Consider the following 21,432-nt stretch of genomic DNA (forward strand, 5'->3'; position numbering starts at 1 on the left):
GGCCTCCCAGAGAGCTAGGATTACAGGCGTGAGCCACCGCGCCCGGCCGGGTGCTTCCTTTTAAAGCTGTGATCTGTCTCTAGAGCAGCACTAGCACTTCTAAAGTAGGGTCCAAATAATTCATTGAAGCCATGTGCTCAACCTTCAGATGAGTAATGTTATATATTAAAATAATTTATAGGTTTAAAAAGATTTGTTAATCCATAATTTCATCCAGTTTTGCTAGAATGTTTAAATATCCTATTTAGGTTAAATGGTTAAATATCTCTTTAGAACTTAAATTACCGGTTTTCATCTTTTAGTTATGAGTTTTCCTTCCGTTTTTGCAGAGCCATAGTCACAGATCCTATGGCCAGAAGGAACTTTCAAAGACTAATTACAAGGTCTATTATAGTCCAGAGCAAAAAAAATCACCTGCAGAGCTTGTTAAAATGCAATCTTCCAATTCTCCACCTTCCCTCCCCCAAACCTAAGAACTCTTTCTGGCAGAAGGTGATGCTGTTGCTGATTTAGTCTGTGACTACAGTTCGAGTAGCCTCTTATCTTTAGGCAAGGCTTTAATCCCCACCTATGAATTAAGTACTAACATTTAAAGAGGTATGTTTCATATAGAAACTTTGATATCTTCTAGTCAAGTTACACTTTATTTTTTAGAAATATATATCCTATGTTATTTAGTATTGACTGTTACGCATCCAATTGGGTTGAATTACCTATAAAGGACTCTTCTATTTTGTTTATTTTTTGACTTTCATATAGAGATATTTTAGGAGAGGTTAGAATAATTAATTACTAATGTTTTTCTTTTGTTTGTTTTTTTGCCTGCTTCCTTTTCCTTGATAAGGAATGACTAATGTTGTTGGTGACTTTATTTTAGCTTGTTACAGCGTATCAGACACTTCAGAGAGAGAAGAAAAAATTACAAGTAAGTGATTTATTGGCTGTGTTATTGAGTCATACATAATTTTAAAATTAGAAAAGATCTTAATGTAAGATATTTCTAACCCTCCCCTTTAAATAATTCTCCATATGATCAAAATAGTTCACCTGTTTTACCTTTATTAGGGGTTTTGGTAAAGAGTGAATGAGAGATCCTAGAAATTTTACCTCTGTTAGGGATGAGCTTCCTTGAGTTATAGATCTCTGCAATGTTTAAGAGGTTTGAATTTAAGGCATGTTTGCCTCTTTCAAGTATGTTTCCTAGTGTCTCAGTCTGTAGGTTGTTTCCTTGTGTTAGTAGTAAAGAGACATTCAACCTTCTTTGCTTTCCTTCTACTTTTTAAATATTTGCAGACATCTCTGTTTCTTATCATTATATCAGGGTCCAAATCAAAGCATCCTCTCTTCTAAAATAGCTATTTCCTGAGGCTGCTGCTTGTAAAGCTCTTGGTGAAGTATGTAGGGATAAGAAGCCATGTATCTCTTCTCAGTGACCCACCTTGGCCCCACCATGTCATCCTGTTTGTGGCCAGAAATTTCCCACCAGGTATCCTAGGTGATAATTCATACATCAGAGCTAAGGGGAAGTATCTATTCCAGTTCAAATGTTGCCATCAATTTGCTGGGGTTTTTTCCCATAAAATATAGTCTTATTTTTTAAAGTAAAAGTTATTTCAAACCGTTTAGCATTTTGTCCCATTCGAAGAAGCTAATTTATATACATAACCAAAAAGTTATTTTTTAAATGAGCTTGATAAAATTAATTTCCCCATGTATATTATTTTTAAATAATTAATCTGCCATAAATATTAACTCCATTAAGTACAACATAGAGTTTCCTGGCTTTGGTCTGGAATGTAATCAGTTCATCAGTTATTTATTGCTGAATGAGTTTTCTAACTGTTCATAATAAACAAAAAATAAGATGATTACAAATAGAATTTTTAGTTTATTTGATATTTTCTGAAACATGAGATCCATTTAAGTGAGGAGTAGTTCTGATTTAACCCGTTGTCTTATTAATATTCTATAAGTTCATTCTCAAAAGGTTACCTTGTTCTTAAGTTCTGTGAGTACCTTGCTTGTGTTTCTTTCAGTTGTCTGTGGATTTTCATTTCTAGATGTATGTTTGTAATTCTAACACTAAGTGGCAGTAGAGAGTTATGGTTTCATGGTTTCAAATATCAAAGGTGTTAGAGATAAAATTCAATGATTTGTATTCTTTTCTATACATGTATACATGCTCATGTGTGCATGCCTAGGAACCTCTTTATTAAATAGATAAATATCCTTTCGATAGATCCAATGGAATTAGGATTATAAGTACTGCCGTCACTATTACCAATGCTGTTTGTATTAGCTAACATTTATTGAGCTCTTACTAGTGTGCCAGGCATTTTGGTGTATTTAGTCTTTGCCCCTCTCTGGTGAAGAAACTGAGGAAGAGTGACTTGTTCATTGTTGCACAGTACATAAGAAGTAGGGAAGAGAGCCGAGATCTATTTCCTGGCAATTAGACTCCAGAGCATGTGCTACAGTTTTTCATCATCTCAGCATAGCATCTTCTTGTGTTTAAAAATTTATATTTGAAACTGAACGAACAAAACCTGTGTTCATTCCTTTTGGGGGGAAAAAGCCCTGGTTTTAGTTTTATTCACTTACAAAGCCCCACAAATACAACCCATCCATGCTCCTTGGTCATAAGCAGACCCCTTGCCTATCTGTGTCCCTATTTCATGGTTAACGCACACAAATCAGTGAAGCTCCAGATTAACCCATTTATCTACTTCTGTGTATTTATGTTGTATAAGAATATATGGTTATTTTGTTTCCATAGACCATAACTTTCCAAGTTTAACTTCCTTTACTAGTGAAAAGAATCCCCCTATTCCCCCCTCCACCCTCCAAAGGGTGAGTCATTTCATCTTTTTTTTTTTTTTTCTTTTTTTTGAGACAGAGTCTCACTCTTGCCCATGCTAGAGTGCAGTGGCCTCATCATAGCTCACTGCAACCTCAAATTCCTGGGCTCAAGTAATCCTCCTACCTCAGCCTCCCAAGTAGCTGGGACTATAGGCATGCGCCACCACACCTAGCTAATTTTTCTATTTTTTGTAGGGATGAGGTCTTGCTCTTGCTCAGGCTGGTCTCAAATTCCTGCCCTCAAGCAATCCTCCTGCCTTGGCCTCCCAAAGTACTAGGCTTACAGTCATGAGCCACCTCACCCGGCCTCATTTCATCTTTCAATATTATTCTTTTAGCTTGATTTTTTTTATATGTGGTTGCTAATTTAGTCATTTAATGTTCTCTTTGCAAGTTTCTCCTGGGATTTTTTTTTTTTTAAAATATAGACAAGAACTATTTTGTTTTTAAGTCATAGAAGCTTTTAGAACAGGCTGGTAATTGACATATCCCACACATTATAGGCTACGATGAGGTAAGTTCCATTTGGAATTTGATTTAACTTTTACAGTTTTTTATTATTTAAATTAACCTACATTAAAATTGACTTGTTTGGTTTACATGTCTACGCATTTTAACAAATGTGTAGAGTTGTGTAACTACTACTATGGCCAGGATACAGAACAGTTCCATAGCATCATGATTTAACTTTTATTTATTTGTTTGTTTATTTATTTTAAGGAACAGGGTCTCTGTCACCCAGAGACAGTGCAGTGGGTACAGTGGCACAATCATAGCTCACTATAACCCTAAACTCCTGGGCTCAAGCAATCCTCCTTCCTCAGCCTCCTGAGTAGCTGGGACTACTGGTGCGAGCCACAACACCTGTCTAGTTTTTTTGTTTTTTTTGTAGAGATGGGGTCTTGCAGTGTTACCGAGGCTGGTCTTGAACTCCTGGCCTCAGCCTATCTGCCTCAGCATCCCAAAATGCTCATGCTCTCAAAAACATGAGCCACTGTGCCTGGCCTGATTTAACTTTTAACAGATTTTCGACATGGTCACATTGTTAACCTTTTTAGTCTTGTCTTCCATCCTCAGGTTATTTTTGGATAAACAATTGTAATATTTTAAAAATAATTATTTTTTTACTTGCTTGTATTACTATGTCATACTATTATTTAACTAGCTTTTTTTTTTAATTAAAGGGTATATTAAGTCAGAGTCAGGATAAAGCACTTCGGAGAATTGGAGAGTTAAGAGAGGTAAGATTTAATGATTAATGCTTTGAAAATAGTAATCAAAACTCTTATATGTATTAAAACTATCATATGTGCTAGGGTAGTTTCATATGCACTTCATTAGTTATTATAATAACTAACCAGCCCAGCCTATAAGACCAGGGATCAATTCTTACAGTTTTTATTTGTGTGGTCTTCCTAAGATACATGTTGTTGTTGGAATTAATAAAACAAGAATCTTACTTAGAAACATAATATCATTTGTCTGCATGAGCAGTCAGTGGCAACTTTAAAGGCTAAACCATTGTCTTTCTGTTAAGTATTTTAGGCTTCTTTTTGTTTTTCCTAACGAATAATTTTTTTGGTAAAGTAAAGTGGAAATTATGTTCATTGTAATTTGGGGTAGTACTTTTTCATAGGGTTTGGATTATTTGAGCTCCTTTATGTCTTACTCTGGGTCATGTATATCCGTTTACTGTCAGAATAGGCAAGACCACTCCTGGTTTGGCCCAGTGTTTTAAATTAGCTTGCTGCCTTTTACAGTGAGTATCTGTTGACTTTTTGGGGTTCTTTTGTTCTCAGGTCCATCTGATACCTTGTTGCTTCCCTCTGCTTTCTCCTATACAGATCCCAACAACATGCATATTTTACTGCTATTGGTGCTTTCTCTTCACCCCTTTGTATTTTGGTATTTGTAGGGGAATACCTTGTTTCCATTTGTTGTGAATGGTCTTCATGGGTTTTGGTTTGCTACTTTTTGTTACTTTATGACCAAAACCAGGGTTATTTTGAAATGTTTGAAACAGATAGCTTTCGGGTAAAGTAAGTTTAATTTAGGTACTCTGCCAGTGTGTAATTTATGGAATTTATCAGTTTAAGATACATAGTGTATTTTGAAAGTACAAATAGGTTTAAAAGAACTTCAGATAAATTAATAAATCTGTAAATAGTTATTGAGAAAAACTGGTATAATTGTGGGAGGAGACAAAGGAGAAGAGATTCTCTCCCTTGGTTGGTTGATGTCATGAACACCAACCGTATTGTCCCGTAGAATATTCTTTGCTGTTATTGTTAATAACAGATGATTGGCTGAATTAACCATCAAAATTAATCACATAGGAATTTCTTATGTTACTAAAGTTTTATTCTTACTGATATCATGTTTGATTTCTAGTTTCTTGCAACACTTTTTTTATATAGCCAAGTTCCTGATTTTTTGTGATGATACAAAAGAGAGATTATATAATTTACCACAGTTCCCAAATAATACTTTAAACTATTCCAAACATGACTTTGAAAACCAGGGTAATTTATTTTTATGCTGACAAGACCAAGCATTGGCCTCAATGATACAAATAATTACAGTTATCCTTCCTTAATGAAAATTTGTGTTACTTCTTTTGGATTAACACCTTGGAAGAACTTATAACCACTTTTGAAGTGATAGAGAAAAGGTAAAACCTTAGCTCCTAGTCTGCCCAAACTGTACATTTCTGGTTTGTGTAAAGTAAAATATTACCTTCTAGTTCCCTCTGAAAGTGGAGGATGGAGGAATTGTCATAGGGCTGCTAACTGTTACTTTTCTAAGTAAAGATATCGAGAATAAGGATCCAGATTCTTTTATTGTCATTATTTTATGAAAGAGAAATTTTGATACCAAAAAATTAGGAAGGATGTATTCCCAGGATTAATTACAGTTGCTTAAATGAAAGAAATTTAAATGTAAGAAAATCTCTCTACCTTGGCCTTCTATTTCTCACTTCGCCATGGATTGGTGAAAACTTTATTCTAGATATTAACAACATTTGGGGAGTACTGCTGTGGGGTGTCAAGCCAGGAGATATTAGTGAGAGGAACAGTAAAGGATGTGCTAGAGATCTTGGGGCATTGTGGGTATGGGAAAGAATAGAGAACATTTAGTTCCAGATAGTGCCTCAGTATTTTGAGAATTAATAAATTTGAAACAATGTAAGAAGAGAGAGTTGCTTATAGGTTCTTGAAAATATTGTTTGAGGAAAATTATTCTAGCAAATGTGTGAGGGATGGATGAAATCAGAGGAAGACTTGAGGTAAGAAATCTCTCTAGAATACTGTTGAAGGAAATTAACCATCTAAAGTTTTAGAGTCCTGGGCTGTAGTTATAGTTGTGGAAAAAGATAGGACCTAAACATTATGGAGAGAGTAATAAAATAATTTGGTTATATACAGGGATCAACAAAGATAAGTAAAATGGGACTTTGAATATTTCGAGGTTAGGTAATTGGTAAGGTAGGAATCCCAGAACAATAAAAGGGGTTTGATGGGCTGACATGTCTTAGATGTTAATCTCTAGCATTCTAAGGGAATAAGTGTAAGGGACAAACACAGAGGACAGAAGATTAATCAATGAATGACAAAGAGGAAACAATAATTGACGGGAATATAGCCAGGAGCCCTGAAGCCATGGAAAGCAAGTAGTCATGCATTGCTTAGGTGGCAAGGCGAATTTGTCCTTGTGTGAGCGTCATAGGGTGTATTTACACAAGCCTAGATGTATAGCCTACTACACACATAGGCTATACGGTTTAGTCTCTTGTTCCTAGGTTACAAGCCTGTACAGCACTGTACTGTACTAAATGCTATAGGCAGTTGTAACACAATGATAAGTATTGTGTATCTAAATCTATCTAAGCATAGAAAAGGTACAATACAAATATAGTATTATAATCTTAAGGGACCACCATTGTATATGTGGTGCATTGTTGACTGGAATGTCTTTATGCAGTGCATGACTGTACCTCAGTTGGGATAGTAATTATTGGTGGCTGATATTGTAGAGAGATAAAGATCATTGGATTTAGTTAGGAAGGCTCACTAATGACCTAAAGAAAGCAGCATTTTAGATGATTACAGGAACTAGAAATTTTATTGTTTGGTGATCAACTATTTCATCCTCTTCATTTGACAGATGAGGAAAGCTGTCAAACCCTTTCAGGTATTGGGAGGAGCAAGACTCTCCTGGTTATCTGTTTGGTATATAATAATTTAGTTTTAGATCAAGTGAATAACACAAGTAGTAAGATGTCCCAAAATAAAGTTTTACTTTTATCTTAATTTTTTGTTTTCTCCATATTATTATCAGTTCAGCAGTTATTACAGCTCCAGAAAATATACTTTTCTTCTTGGATCTTCATATCCTTTAAGGAACAAAATTATTTGTTGGTGTGAATATTTTAAATAATGTTAATACTTTAAATGGTGATTATTCTCTAATTATTGTTGCTGATACCTCAAGAGAAATGCAAATCTGGGTTGATCATGTTTTTAAACTTGAAAACTTTGTTTTTTGTCATATATTGAAAACTACCTATAAAATCCTTTTATGTTTTAGGAGCTCCAAATGGACCAGCAAGCAAAGAAACATCTCCAAGAAGAGTTTGATGCATCTTTAGAGGAGAAAGATCAGTATATCAGTGTTCTCCAAACTCAGGTAAAAGAGTAAAAGAAAAAGTGTGAAATTTTTGGATAAAGAAAAATAAAGGGATTTTGATGGGATATCTAAGATGTTCCAGACTGGTGGGGGAAAAGGCGTGTTTTTAAAACTCTTTGCCTTTCTTGAATTAATTTTAAGGATAATTTTTGATTTATTATGTCTTTTGACTATGCATATTATTGTTAATAACAAATATAAAAATCGACTACATTGGGAGTAAACTTTTTTTTTTGATTTTTTTTTCCCTCACTATAGTAAAAAGAATGTCATTTAATCTATCCCCTCTCTGTTTCAAAGAAAGTACACTATATACATCCATATTCAACCAACTGCAGATCAGAAATATTTATTTGGGGAAAAAAGCACATCTGTACTGAATATGGAACTTTTTTCCCTGTCTTAAAAAATATAGTATAATTACTATTTACTTAGTATTTTCATTGTATTAGGTATTATATGTAATCTAGAGATGATTAAAAGTACATGGGGGATTTGTAGATTATATGCAAATACTATGCCATATTATATAAGTGACTTGAACATCTATGGATTTGGTATCTGTAAGAAATCCTGCAACTAATCCTTCTCAGACACTGAGGGACAACTATACTACTGCCATAGTTTCTTTTGATTTTTTTACTAATGAAGCACATTTTTTTTTAGGTTTCTCTGCTGAAGCAACGATTACGAAATGGCCCTATGAATGTTGATATACCAAAACCACTTTCTCAGATGGAACCACAGGCTGAAAGCTTTACTAAAGAAGAGAATACGGAGAGTGATGTAGAGCCAGTAGGTAAGCTTCATTTTGTCACAGGTTAATTTAAAAACTAGAGTGTGGTGGCTCACACCTGTAATCCTAGCACTTTGGGAGGTTGAGGTAGGGGGATTGCTTTAGGCCAGGAATTTGAGACCAGCCTGGACAACATAGCGAGACCCCATCTCAACAAAAAATAAAAAAATTAGCTGGACATGGTGGCATGTGCCTATAGTCCCAGCCGCTCGGGAGGCTGAAGTGGGAGGATCACTGAAGCCTGGGAGGTTGAGGTTGCAGTGAGTTTGATTAGTGCCACTGCATTCCAGCCTGGACAACAGAAGGAGACCCTACCCCCCCATCTCTAAATAAACAAATAAACAAACTAGAGGAGGATTTTGAGAGATTGAGGGAGTGAGCTGATAGACCTGGGCTGGGAGAGAAGTATCTTTGATTCTAACATTTCCAGAAAGATGCAAGGGTTTTTGTTGTTTTTTGGTTGTTTCTTGTCATTTAGGAGAAAGTAATTATTTTAAAAGTTTCATAATCTACGAGGAGTACCACTTTTTTTTGTAACTGAAATTCATTGTTTTATTGATAGCAGTAGCTAGATTTCATATAAACAAATGAGTTTTGCTCAGTGTTAATAAATATGCTATTTGTAGCTGTTTGGATATTTTGGGTTTTAAATAATGCTTACATATTTCTGTATTCAGAGATACCTGTATTTACCCTATTCATTGCTTTTTAACTGAAAAAAGAAGACATAGTTAAATTTTGTCTTAAAATTCAATTGCATTCCTCCCTATGCTTTGAGGTACATATTCATTAAAATTCCTGTTTTTTATTTCCTGGTTTTTTTCTCTCAAAGAGACTTTATAAACTTGGAGTAAGTTGCTGAGCAGTTAGCTATCTGAGCAACCAACCTATAAGGGGGGGGGGGTCCCAAAATTCCCCTGGGATGTGAAAATTTTACTTATAAATGTAAGGAAATGGAGAAAGCTGTCCTTATCAGAACTCCTCTCAGGAAAAGATTAGAATTTGGTTGGAAAGAATACTATACTCTATTAATCCTTTTGGGATGGGTACTAAGACAGGAGGTAATTTTAAATAATAACAAAAGATGGTTATCAAACTGTCTTTTAAGGAGGGTAGATTCAGTTAATGTTAGCTACTGCACCATGCCATTTGGGATGGGGTTCAATCACAAAATAGGTGAAAGCACTACTGAGTTTCTTCAGAAAAAGATCAAATAGTAACTAAGTAAATGTTTGGAAGGGTGCCAAATTATGAGCTGACCAGGGTTGTCTCTAAGAAACAATCTGGCTGCGTCTGGCTTAGGGTATAGCGGAGTGTTGGTATAAGAATACACTCCTGTGTACTAACAATCTACCTGTTCCTTATATTCCTTACTGCCTGTCCCTGCTTGTGCTGCTTTGTTGTTAGTGGGAGATGGAGCTTCTGCTAAAACACTGGAAACACTCCAGCGAAGAGTTAAGCGTCAAGAGAATCTTCTTCAGCGTTGTAAGGAAACAATTCAGTCGCATAAGGAACAATGTACACTATTAACCAGTGAAAAAGAAGCTCTGCAAGAACAACTAGATGAAAGACTTCAAGAACTAGAAAAGATGAAGGTACAAAAGCAATGAGTTTTGCTCTAATTTAATCCTGTGAAGCTAGATCTGCAGGCTCCAGCGTGACTGTACCCCCTCTGGAAAGCCCTCGTCTATTGTCTTTAGAATGGGTGGGGAGGGTGTCCTTGTCTGGGCACTTAAGTGCCCTGGGCTTCATAGTACTTGCTATGCTTTTGTGACTTCTTATGTACTTTGCCCCCACTAGATTATAAGAAGTATCTAAATTAAACAGTATGTTTAGATTTCTCATATGTAGAGAAGCTTTAGTAGAGATGGAAATGAGTTTTTGAAATTTTTTTAGGACCTCCATATGGCTGAGAAGACTAAACTCATCACTCAGTTGCGTGATGCAAAGAACTTAATTGAGCAGCTTGAGCAAGATAAGGTAAAACAACAAAACTTATGTTACTAACATTTGTCAGGGGACCTAGAACTTCACTTTTGACAGTAGTTGGAAGCAGTTATACTTCTGCTTTCCAAAATTATTCCAGCTGCTCCCATGAAAAATCTTCTTAATTTCTAGATTTATATCTCTATTAGCATTAGTTTTATAATCATGTGATGCTGCAGATTCTCTGTGATATCTTGATCCCAGTCAGCATTTTAATTTATAGTTTAGAATAACTGTTACAAAGGAAATCTCTGTTTATAGGACGTAACTACTTCTCAGAGAAAAGTTAAATTATTTATAGTTAAGGCATTCTAAATGTGAATGATATCAGTATGTTCTTTCAGATATTATGAAAAGACATTAATCTCTTAGATAAGTTGCCTAAAAAGTAAAGAAGTGATTATATATATGTATATATTAGCATAAACAAAACTTTCAACAAATGAATTTTAGAATGTATAGGTGAGATTGGAGGACAGAGGAAGGGATGTCTTACCCTTGGCAGTTTGGAGTTGGAACAGCAGCTATAGCTATGCAACAAAGACAACTGAAAAATTCATGGATAAACAATTTTAACTTAAGACTTTCAACCCCAGGTTCTTGGGTTGCTTTTCTAAGTAGCTTCCAGTTTGTTCTATACTATTTTCTTTAAATATGCTGGCTTATAGGTACAACGTTTTAAATGACCATGTAATTAAGAACGTGTCAGACTGTACTGCTATTGAAATGTATTGGCAATTTTTCATTCTTCCTATAATGTGGTTTTGCTAACTTCTACTTTATAAACTTCATGAGAGCTAAGACTTTAAAAAAAATTACTATGAAAAACTTAAAATATTTACAAAAGAAGGAATATTAGTAAAATTAATTTCTATGAACTCGTCACCCAGCTTCAACAGTTAACATCTCATGGCTAATCTTGTTTCATTTGTGCATTCCCAACCCCCATTGTCCTCCTCAACCCAGGATTGTTTTAGAGAAAATCCAAGAAATCTTACCATTTCTTACATAAGTATTTTAATATATCTTTTAAGTAAAATACTTTATTTTTACAGAAATATAACCACATTATCACATCTAAAAATTTAATAATTCCTGAATGTGATTTGCTATCTTAGAGTTTCAGATTTTCCCTATTATCTCATACATTTTTTTCTTCTTTTATGAATCAGGATCCAAATAAAGTTCTTTCATCTCAATTGGTTGATATGATTCTTAAGACTTCTTTTAATCAATAGATTCGATTGCTTTCTTTTTTTTTTTTTTTGAGACAGAGTTTCACTCTGTTGCCTGGGCTGGAGTGCCGTGGCGTCATCCCAGCTCACAGCAACCTCAAACTCCTGGGCTCAAGCAATCCTCCTGCCTCAGCCTCCCAAGTAGCTGGGACTACAGGCCTGCGCCACCATGCCCGGCTAATTTTTTCTATATATTTTTAGTTGTCCAATCAGTTTCCCTCTAATTTTAGTAGAGACGGGGTCTCGCTCTTGCTCAGGCTGGTTTCGAACTCCCGAGCTCAAACAATCCGCCCGCCTCGGCCTCCCAGAGAGCTAGGTTTACAGGAGTGAGCCACCGCGCCCGGCCTCGATTGCTTTCTTTTTCTCTTTTTGTTCTGTTGCGATTTGGTTTTTGAAGAAACTGAAAGTCCGTGATTTTGTTTTGAAATTTCATATAACAATGCTCCACTTACCTGGTTGTTATTGTCTGTTAATATTAGCCATGTGGAAAAGTCATACTGCAAAGCAGGGGTCAGCAAACCCTGCAAGTAAGGCATTAATTTTCTTAAGACCATAAAATAGCTGTCACAAAGTCTGAACTGTTTTTCCAGAAACAAATTAAACCACCCCATTTTTTGTTAGTCCCAAATGACTGATTTAAGCAACTAGAGAAGCAACTAGAAAATTGGAGGAATGGGGTTGCTTTACTGACAGTAGTAAGGAGTAGTGATGGGACCAGAGACAGTCACAGGAGGAACCAGGTAGATCTGTACTGAAGTTTTGCTCCATCCATTGTGGCAGCAGGCACCTTACATTCTCAGTCTTTGGGATTATCCCTGTGTTATAGCACAGATTAATAACTGTAGTTCATTATGGTCCTGAGGTCAAGTTCAGAAGGCAATATTTTATTTATTGTAAATTGTTTACTAAGACAGGGAAAATGATACCACATTTATAGACAGGTTATAAACCTTTTAACTAAAAACTTTAATGCTTAAAGGATTAAACTTGCTATTTAAATAATGTTTTATATCAAAGACACCCTGATTATCATGCCAGTTAACAGAGGCATAGAACAGAACATAGACTTCAGTTTGTGAAATACTGAAGTTAAGCATACCTAATCTAAAGTCCAAATGCTCCAAAATCCAAAACTTTTTGAGCACTGACATGATGTCACAAGTGGAAAATTCCCAACTTGACCTCATGTGATAAGTTGCAGTGAAAACATAATCAAAACTTTGTTTCATGCACAAAATTATTAAAAATATTGTATAAAATTACCTTCAGGCTATGTATATAAGGTGCTTATGAAGCATAAATGAATTTTATGTTTAGCCTTGGGTCCCATCCGCAAGATACCTCATTGTGCATATGTGGATATTGAAAAAATCTGAAATCTGAAAACACTCTGGTCCCAAGCATTTTGAATAAGGGATACTCAACCTGTACTGAAATAATTCTTATGCTGTACTTATTAGTAGTAAGAAATGTTATTTTTTCTGCCTTTTAAGTTACATTTGATCTGTGCTATTGATCATGCAGTTTTGTTCTGCAAAGGCTTTAGAATTTGCACTTTTGTTCAGGGAATGGTAATAGCAGAGACAAAACGTCAGATGCACGAAACCTTGGAAATGAAAGAAGAAGAAATCGCTCAACTTCGTAGTCGCATCAAACAGATGACTACCCAGGGAGAGGAATTACGGGAACAGAAAGAAAAGTCTGAAAGAGCTGGTAAGAACTCAGAGGTTACTTGTTTTATATTGGAATTTAAAATTCATTTAAAGTGCTTTGCCGACATTTTAAGAAATTAGTTAAGTATTAATAAAAATGCGTAACTGTAGAGGCTCTTTATAGACACCAAACTGCTCATTAGAGGAGACAGGGGCTGGCAAACTATGGCCTGTGGGCCAGATCCATCCCATGGCCTGTTTATGTATGGCCCTCAAGCTAAGAATGATTTTTAAAAATTTTAAATAATCGAAAAAAGAAGAATATGTGACAGAGACCATACGAGGCCTGCAAAACCTAAAATATTTACCATCTGGCCCTTTAAAGAAAAGGTTCGTTGACCACTGGCTTGGAGTATCAAAATTCAGGTTTAAAATTTTAGAAGGCACAACATGGTACTTATTAAATAACTGCTACTTACAGATGCTCTAGGGTAAATAAAAAGTATAAGGTATAGTCTGCTTTTAAAGGGAATAATGAGCAATTCAGTATTTTACATAATAACATTATGTTTTGACATAATAACTGCTAGGCTGTAAAGTATAGAGACCAGCATAGTATTTGAAGTACAATACTGAGTCATGCTAGGAGAGGAGAGATGTTAGAAAGAAGAGAGAGCAGTATAAACTGTGCCTTCATGACAGTGAAGATGTGAGTTTTGAGTTGGGCCTCAATGACTAGAATGGGCCTAAACGGAAAGGTGTGGGCAACGTACATTTCAGTTGCTACAAAACCATGAACAAGCACAGTGACCACAGTGGGTGTGTGAATCAACTGAAAACCATTCTTGCCAAAGTGCAAAAATGAAGTTGGATTGTGAAGGAACTGACTATTGAAATAGTGAAAGGTGAGTAGCTGAGTTTAGACTTTGGTATACAAGGCAGCAGGAAACCAATAATAGGAAAGCATAATGTGATGGAAGCTAGTGTTTTACGTAGAAAAGAAATGAAGTGGGAAGTCAAATTTAAAAGCAAAGACAGAAATGCAGATGTGAGGGACTGTGAGCTTTGGCTACCTTGACTAGGATGGTGGTCTGGGAAGGAGAGGAAAGGTAGAATCTGTAGACTTTGGTGTCTGATCAACTTGGAGGGGTGGAAGAAAAGTAGAAATCTAAGATGACTCCAAAGTTTTGAGGTAAGGAGACTGAATGAATAGTAGTGTGGAGTTAGAATAGGAAATCTAAATGGGGAAGTTGAGGATTGGAGTGAGATGATAAGTTTGTTTAGTTACTTTGAATTTGAGCCAATGTTAAGCTTTTCAAATGGAATTGATTTATAGGAATTTGGAAATAAGAAACTGGACCATCTTTCAGGAGTCATTAGCCTAGGGTTGAAGCTTGTGGTTAAATCTGTAAGAGAGACTGATTTCTCCAAAAGACTAAATTTTACAGTAGTTGTAATAGTAATGGCAGTAGTAGCAGCAGCTGTTACTACTGGACACTTATTTATCACTTGCTGCTGCTGTTGCTACTACTACTGCTGCTACTGTTAATACTACTGCTAGCTAACACTTGGTTATTTTAGCAAGGCTCTTATGTAAGTGCTTTATTTGTATTTTATCCTTACAATTCTGTGGAATAGTACTGTTATTATCCTCATTTTACAAATAAGAGAATCTAAGAATATAGAAGTATTACCTAAGAATATACTTTCTGTGCCTGTGTTTATGCACAGAGAGTAAGTATATGGTCAAGATTTTAATCCAGGCATTGTGACTCCAAAGTCTGTGCTCTTAACCATAGAGTTCTTGAGTTTGGCAATGAGAAATAAATGAGAAAAAAGAAGTTACCTCAAGAAGTCGATAGGAATTTTGGATGGTTATCCTCTTGGGGGGGAATATAAGAGATGTTTCAAGAAGCAGAGATGCAGGATGAAGACTTTGAAAAGGATTGTTAAGCATTTGATTCCCACATGCAGTTTTGAGAAATGATTTTGGAAACCAGACTGTAAGGTGTTAAGGAGGGGAATGGATCTGGACGACAGTGAAACAGTTGGTCAACAACACATGTGCTCATAAATATCTCCTCATCTCCTTGTAGTTCTTTTATGGATAAAGTGGTTGAGGAATTTAGTTAATGAATTTGTTCCCATTAAACCTAAGAAAATTTTCCTTCAGAGAGAGTTAATAGAAAATCATCTTTCAGAATATAATCTCTGATGACCTACTTGAAGCATTTTGAGAATTGTGAGACACTGTAAACAGGATTGCTTTCAGTGAACGGAAAACCTAATTCATAGTCTCAGCTTCTCATGTCAGGCCCCTTCATTTTTAGGATTGCTTTTTGTTGACTATTGTAGCCAGTAAAGAGAAAAGATTGGTCAGGGGATTACATTTCCTTTTAAAATTGGAACTTTTTGAGGAGGTAGAAACTGACGAATAAATATCAAGTTATAAGGGTCAATGATGAAAAGGTAGACAAAATATACAGTTAATTCACATGCAGGATAAAATTTTTCCAGATAACTGTTCCAGTTAAATCTTTAGTAGTACAGCTTTCCTTCCCTTGCTTCTCCAAAACACAGTTATATTTTGTCTTTAAATGTGATTTTTATAAAACTATATTGTTGTAAATATTTGATAGCCTAATAGTCGAGAAACTTTTCTGTTATAGTACTATCAAAATATTAAAAATTTATAATACTAAAAGAATTGAGATTTAAATTTTTCAATAGACACATTCACTTTGGAAAGGTTTTAGATATTACAAGTGCTTTTATAGATACTTTTAAAAATTACATTTGTATTCATAATTATTGAAGGGTATGATAGAAAATTGTAACAAATGAGTTCCACATTGAAGATGTTGCCTTTTAAATCTATGATGAAAACTAGTTTTGTACACTAACTGCATTTCATTTGATGGTCTTAGTTGAGTCTGAACAGAACTGTTCAAATAGAAAATGGTTGTTAGTTCAAATATAAAGTGCATATGCCACTTGGAAAATTCTAGTTAGGTACTAAAACGTAAGAGAAGGTCGATGCAAAGGAAGCAGGGTTTCCATAAATAGCCTGTGAACATCATCTGGCTGCTGGAGAATTCTACTGCTCTGTTAAATATTTTTCTTCCTCTTTCTCAGATTTAAAATTCAAAGGCTAAACACAGAAGAGCTGGCCTTGTAAAGGAAACATTAACATCATTATAGCCTGCTGTTAGGATTTTAGAAATAGATATGTCTACAAAAAACTATTATCAAAGAAAATATACTCTAAAGTGTTTTCAACTGTAAAAAATTTAACTCTGATATTGTTAGTAATTCTTGACATGTGGATATCAGTGGAGAAATAACTAATTCCTTTGGCTTACTTATTCTGGATGTCAAAATCAGCTCAAGAACATTCCTCACTACTTTTCCTGGTAAACAATCTGTTGCACTGCTCCTCATTTTTTCTAGACAGTGATGCCTCCATGTGTTGGAGGACAGTGGAAATCTGAATGTCTATGATTTTAAAAAGAATAATTCTATCACAAAATACTGAGACAGTGAATGTGGTGATGTACCAACTTCAAGAGGGCATATCCACCTGTAGTACTTAAATAGTCTCCTCTCTAGTGGAAATGTTAGGTCTGTTTTTTAAAGTATGATAGTATAGCATTCTTGTTTTGTTAAAATTATTTCTTTTGGTGAATAAAGAAAACCAACAATGAGTATATTTATTGCAAGCACTTATCTACAACTGTTGATAGTATTCTTCTCTAGGTGTTACCTAAGAACAGATGGTCATATCTTTCAGTAACTAGATTTTAAACTTGGAAAAGTCTGGTGGTTCAGCTTAAGTGCATAATGCTGTATTTTAAGTCTTAGGTAATATTTCTAATTGTCTAGAAAATTATATCGTCAGTGCAGCACCAAGGTAGAATGTTCATGTTACTAAAGTTCACAGTAGTTCTTGGCTATTCTGTGTGTATGTGTGTGTTGTGTTTGTGTGTTAACCAGGGTAGGAGGTAGGAGTATCTGGCTAATTATTAATGAAATATATTACCAAAAAATTGGAAAGTAGAGAAAATCAAGAAAATCACATTACTGTTGTTTCAGTACACTTCCATTTAGCCTTTTCTCTAATCCTTATTTTTATATTATTGTAATAATATTGTACATACAATTTGTATATTCTTCCCCCCCGTTTCGCACTATATTGATACTTTGACATGTTGCTAAAGTACTAACTTGTTTTAATGGCTGTGTCAAAGTGCATGTACATCTTTTACTTGGTAACCATATCTTTATTGATCAACACTTACATTATTTTGTATTTTTGCTATTAAGAATAATATAGCAGTTTTGTGATCTAGCTTATTCCGTATCTTTGAATTTTTCTCAGAATGCATTCTTACCCATAAACTTTTAGTCTTTTTTGTTAGTTACGTTTAAGTGGTTTAAATATGTATTAGCCATTACAAAAAAGAACCCACTCCACAATGTTAATCCGCCCTCCCATTAAAACGCTCTTGCCTACGATTATGCAAAATGAATAAAATATTTTCTTGGATTAGGAAAGTTTCCAGAGTACACTAACTTTTGTAAACCCCTTTTCCCTTTCACGTACCCTGTCTTTGCTGAAATTGTGTGTTTTATATGATTGGCTGCTTTTAAAAACTTGGATTAACTAATAACATTCTTTGCTTTTTTATTGTCATGTTGTGTTTATGCAGGAAATAAGTTTTTTATTAATTTGTATAGTATACGTCTGATATGACAAAGACATTCAGTAGGACTTATTTGATATTTGAAGGACCCTTAAAATAGAGTTTATATATTTAAATAATATGTAAGATTTATGCATTTTTATATAACAAACCAAAATCACATGTGTACTTAAGTGCTTTGTTAGTTGCTGATAATTTATGTAATAAAATTTTCTTGGAGTCTTAAGTCTCACAAAACATCTTATTTTTGTGCATCCACACATGCCAATAAGTGAATCATGGTGCCTTTCCCAAGCCTTGTATGAACAGGACTGGGGTAAGGGCTATTTTTTTTCTTATCACGGGTACTCAGAATAAGCTTTACAAGGAAAATTCCATGTTTCTCAGGCAAAAAAAAAAAAAAAAAAAAAAAAGTATGAATTAAAATAGATTTTAAGTATGCCATATTAGATAAGTAATATGTACATACATTGGCACTAAATGAATATCTGATGGAAAAATTTATTATTTTAAATGGATTTTAAAATGCATTTGTTTATGTCTCCAGCAATGTCACTGTTACTGGAAAGCATCAGCAACTAGAAGAACATATTTCCTTGGTGCAGGATTGTGTTTCCAATTTAATTAAATTTACTTAGCTTTAGCTTAATATTTTTCAAGATTGCCTGATGTTTTCAAGGTATTTGACAGATGAATTTGTATGTAAAGAGTATGAAAATTTGAATAGATCTGTAAATTTTTTGAAGGTTAAAGCATAGTCAATTTGTAGAATTAATCTTGTTATGTATTTTGGAGAGAGGCTTAAAAAGTAGATTTCCATTGCAAAGGTCCTGCTAAATTTCTCATGGCCTCAATTTCTATATAAGCATTTTATTATTTAATGTATGCCACTAGGTGGTAGTATTTTATTTTCATTTATGTAAGCTCTAGAACAGTAGTTTTCAAACTTTTTGATCTCAGGGACCTCTTTACACCCTTAAAACTTATTGGGGATTCCAAAGAGCTTTGTTTACATGATTATATGTATTGATATTTATTGTGTTAGTAATTACAAGTAAAAATTTAAAAAATATTTGATTCATTTAAACATAACAATTATAAACCCATAGCATGTTAGCATAAATACTTTTATGAAACATACCTGTATTTTCCAAAATAAAATGTAGTGTGAAGAATGGCTTTGCTTTACATTTTTGTTTATTTCATAGTTTGGCTTAATAGAATGCAGCTGGATTTTTATGCCTGTTTCTGCATTCAGTCTGTTGTGATTTTGGTTGAAATATATGAAGAAAATCTGCTGTCATACTGACATGTATTTGGAAAATGGGGGGCCTCACAGATATCTGAAAGGGTCTCAGGACCCCAAGATCTTTGGACAATACATTGAGAATTGCTGCTCTAGACTTTTGATTTTATTTACAAAAGAGGCATTGGGTGGGAGTTCTAATAAACAAAATTCTTTTTGTTGCTTTTTCTGTTAATTTGCATTTCATTCATTTTGTAGTACTACCTATTTTTTTTTTTTTAGTTTAATGCCACATGCATTTTAGCAGCTTTTTTGCTGAGATAAAGACAGACAATGGCTTATTTATTCTTTCTTGATGTCATTAACCAGCTTTTTAGGATCAACAGTTAATCTAGAGGTTGGCAGCCTTTCCACACTTCTGCATCTGTTTATTCCCTGCAGTGAGTCTTATTAACCTTATTGTAAAGTGTTCTCTGGAACAGTGCAAGAAAACAATAATGCTATGTAGAACCTCAGAATTCTGGCATTTGTTATAGTGATTGATTGGGATGGTCAGGATGAGGTGGGGAAAGGTGGTACAGAAGCAAAAAACAATGCCACATTCTTCCTAGCTTTATCTAAGGATTAGTTCTTTTATTCTCCTCCCCTCCCTACTACTTCAACTATCTTTTTGTAAAGTATTTTCTTTGTAACTCAGTACCTAGCATATTCTCTGTAGGTGGTAAACGGCCAATAAGTATTTGATGAATGAATGGGTGAATTATTGAGCTGTAGATTGCCAACCTCTCTCAGTTAACTCTTATAGTAAGTATCTGTCCATTTTTATAATTCCCATGGATGTAAGTCAACCTCATCTGAAGTGGAAAGTGAGGCGCTAGCAATAGAAGGCCTGCCCTGCATTTTACTTAACTAACAGAGGACTATACTTAAGGTTCATTAAATTTCTGCCTAGAAGTATTTTCAAAGTGCTTTTATTTTTTTAAAATAAAAATTGCCTGAGATACATTGAATTTTGCTTTGGAAGAACACATTGTGTTCTTGCAACATTTTGCAGCAGTTTGTGCTTAGCCTTCCTGTTGACGTGTGCTGTGACTGTGGTTTCCCCGCGCACTATTGCATGTTGGCAGAAGACTTGTCAGCTGTGGCTGATGCACGCTTTATTTCTCCCCACTCACTTATCCTTTGTTGCTAATTGAAAGATAAGTTATTTAGATATTTAGAACATACTTCTTTAATACTTACATTAAAATCCTAGCTTCACTTTGGAAAGAGTAGGAAATTTACTTTTAGAATATTACAGGCTATAGACGCCAATTTACCATGTCTGCTGGTTGTGAGGTCGGAAGGTGAGATGTTTCTGGGAAGTAAGTAAACTCTCAGTACATCTCCCTTAAACATTGAATGAGACTCCATGTTGGAGGCAGACTTCCTGTGAGGAAGTAGCTTCCTTTGTGATACAGTGTAGAATCCATAATGGGCTAGAAATATTTTCCTGTATGTGGATATATATAATGTGTTTTATGCCTTTTTTGTTTTTTCTTTTTGAGTACTTAACACTTCCTTAAAGCAGGGTGGAGGTGGAAAGCAGTGAGTGTCTGTCAGAGTATAACGTGTTGGCTGATCCGAAGGTAGTGAGTTATCTCACTTGATTGTTCACAGTCAGTTACAGATTGAACTCCTTGTTCTACTACTTTCCCCCCTTATCACTACTGCACTTGACTAGTCTTTAACAATCAATCAATCAATCAATAAAAATATAACATATTGCATTTTGTTGAGAGTTAGAAGCCATTAGTAATTGATTGGTTCAGAAATTCTGGTTTAATAAGCAATATTGCTCAGCTGAGCTCGATCAATGTCAGTATTATTAGTTTTTATAAATATTGCAAGGTAAAGATTGTTTCTTTTTTATTTTTTATTTTATTTTTATTTTTTGTAGAGGTGGGGTCTTGAACTCCTGACCCCAGGTGATCCTCCCAACTGAGGGAGTGCTGGGATTACAGGTGTGAGCCATCCAGGATCATTTCTGAAATCCGTTTTAAAGTTCTACCACGAAGCCTATATATTCAAGTTGACTTATCACCTGAGAGAAAATTTGGATGCCTCAGTTACTGCCTTTGAATGGGGATGTTGAATTAAAAGATGTCAAAGGTTTCTTACTAGGTGTGAATTTATTTGGTTCTCTGGTACAGTGGTAAAAAATAGGAGAGAAGATTAAAATTAGGTGTAAAGAACTACGGAACCAAATCCATCTGGCTTTAATCGTTAT

At 34.7% G+C, this 21,432-nt stretch overlaps 1 protein-coding gene across 1 annotated transcript in view; it reads left to right on the top strand.

Moving 5' to 3' along the window:
* GOLGA4 (golgin A4) overlaps window positions 1-21,432 on the top strand; it is a 109,103-nt gene that overhangs the window by 34,154 nt on the left and 53,517 nt on the right. Inside the window, 7 exon segments of the mRNA XM_012645110.1 lie at window positions 878-925; window positions 4,044-4,100; window positions 7,447-7,545; window positions 8,212-8,344; window positions 9,749-9,936; window positions 10,238-10,321; window positions 13,128-13,275. Of these exon segments, the coding sequence (XP_012500564.1) occupies window positions 878-925; window positions 4,044-4,100; window positions 7,447-7,545; window positions 8,212-8,344; window positions 9,749-9,936; window positions 10,238-10,321; window positions 13,128-13,275 (757 nt within the window).

The sequence above is a fragment of the Propithecus coquereli genome, unplaced genomic scaffold, assembly GCF_000956105.1.
Source record: "Propithecus coquereli isolate 6110/MARCELLA unplaced genomic scaffold, Pcoq_1.0 Scaffold1, whole genome shotgun sequence".
In the NCBI taxonomy this organism is placed as follows: Eukaryota; Metazoa; Chordata; class Mammalia; order Primates; family Indriidae; genus Propithecus; species Propithecus coquereli.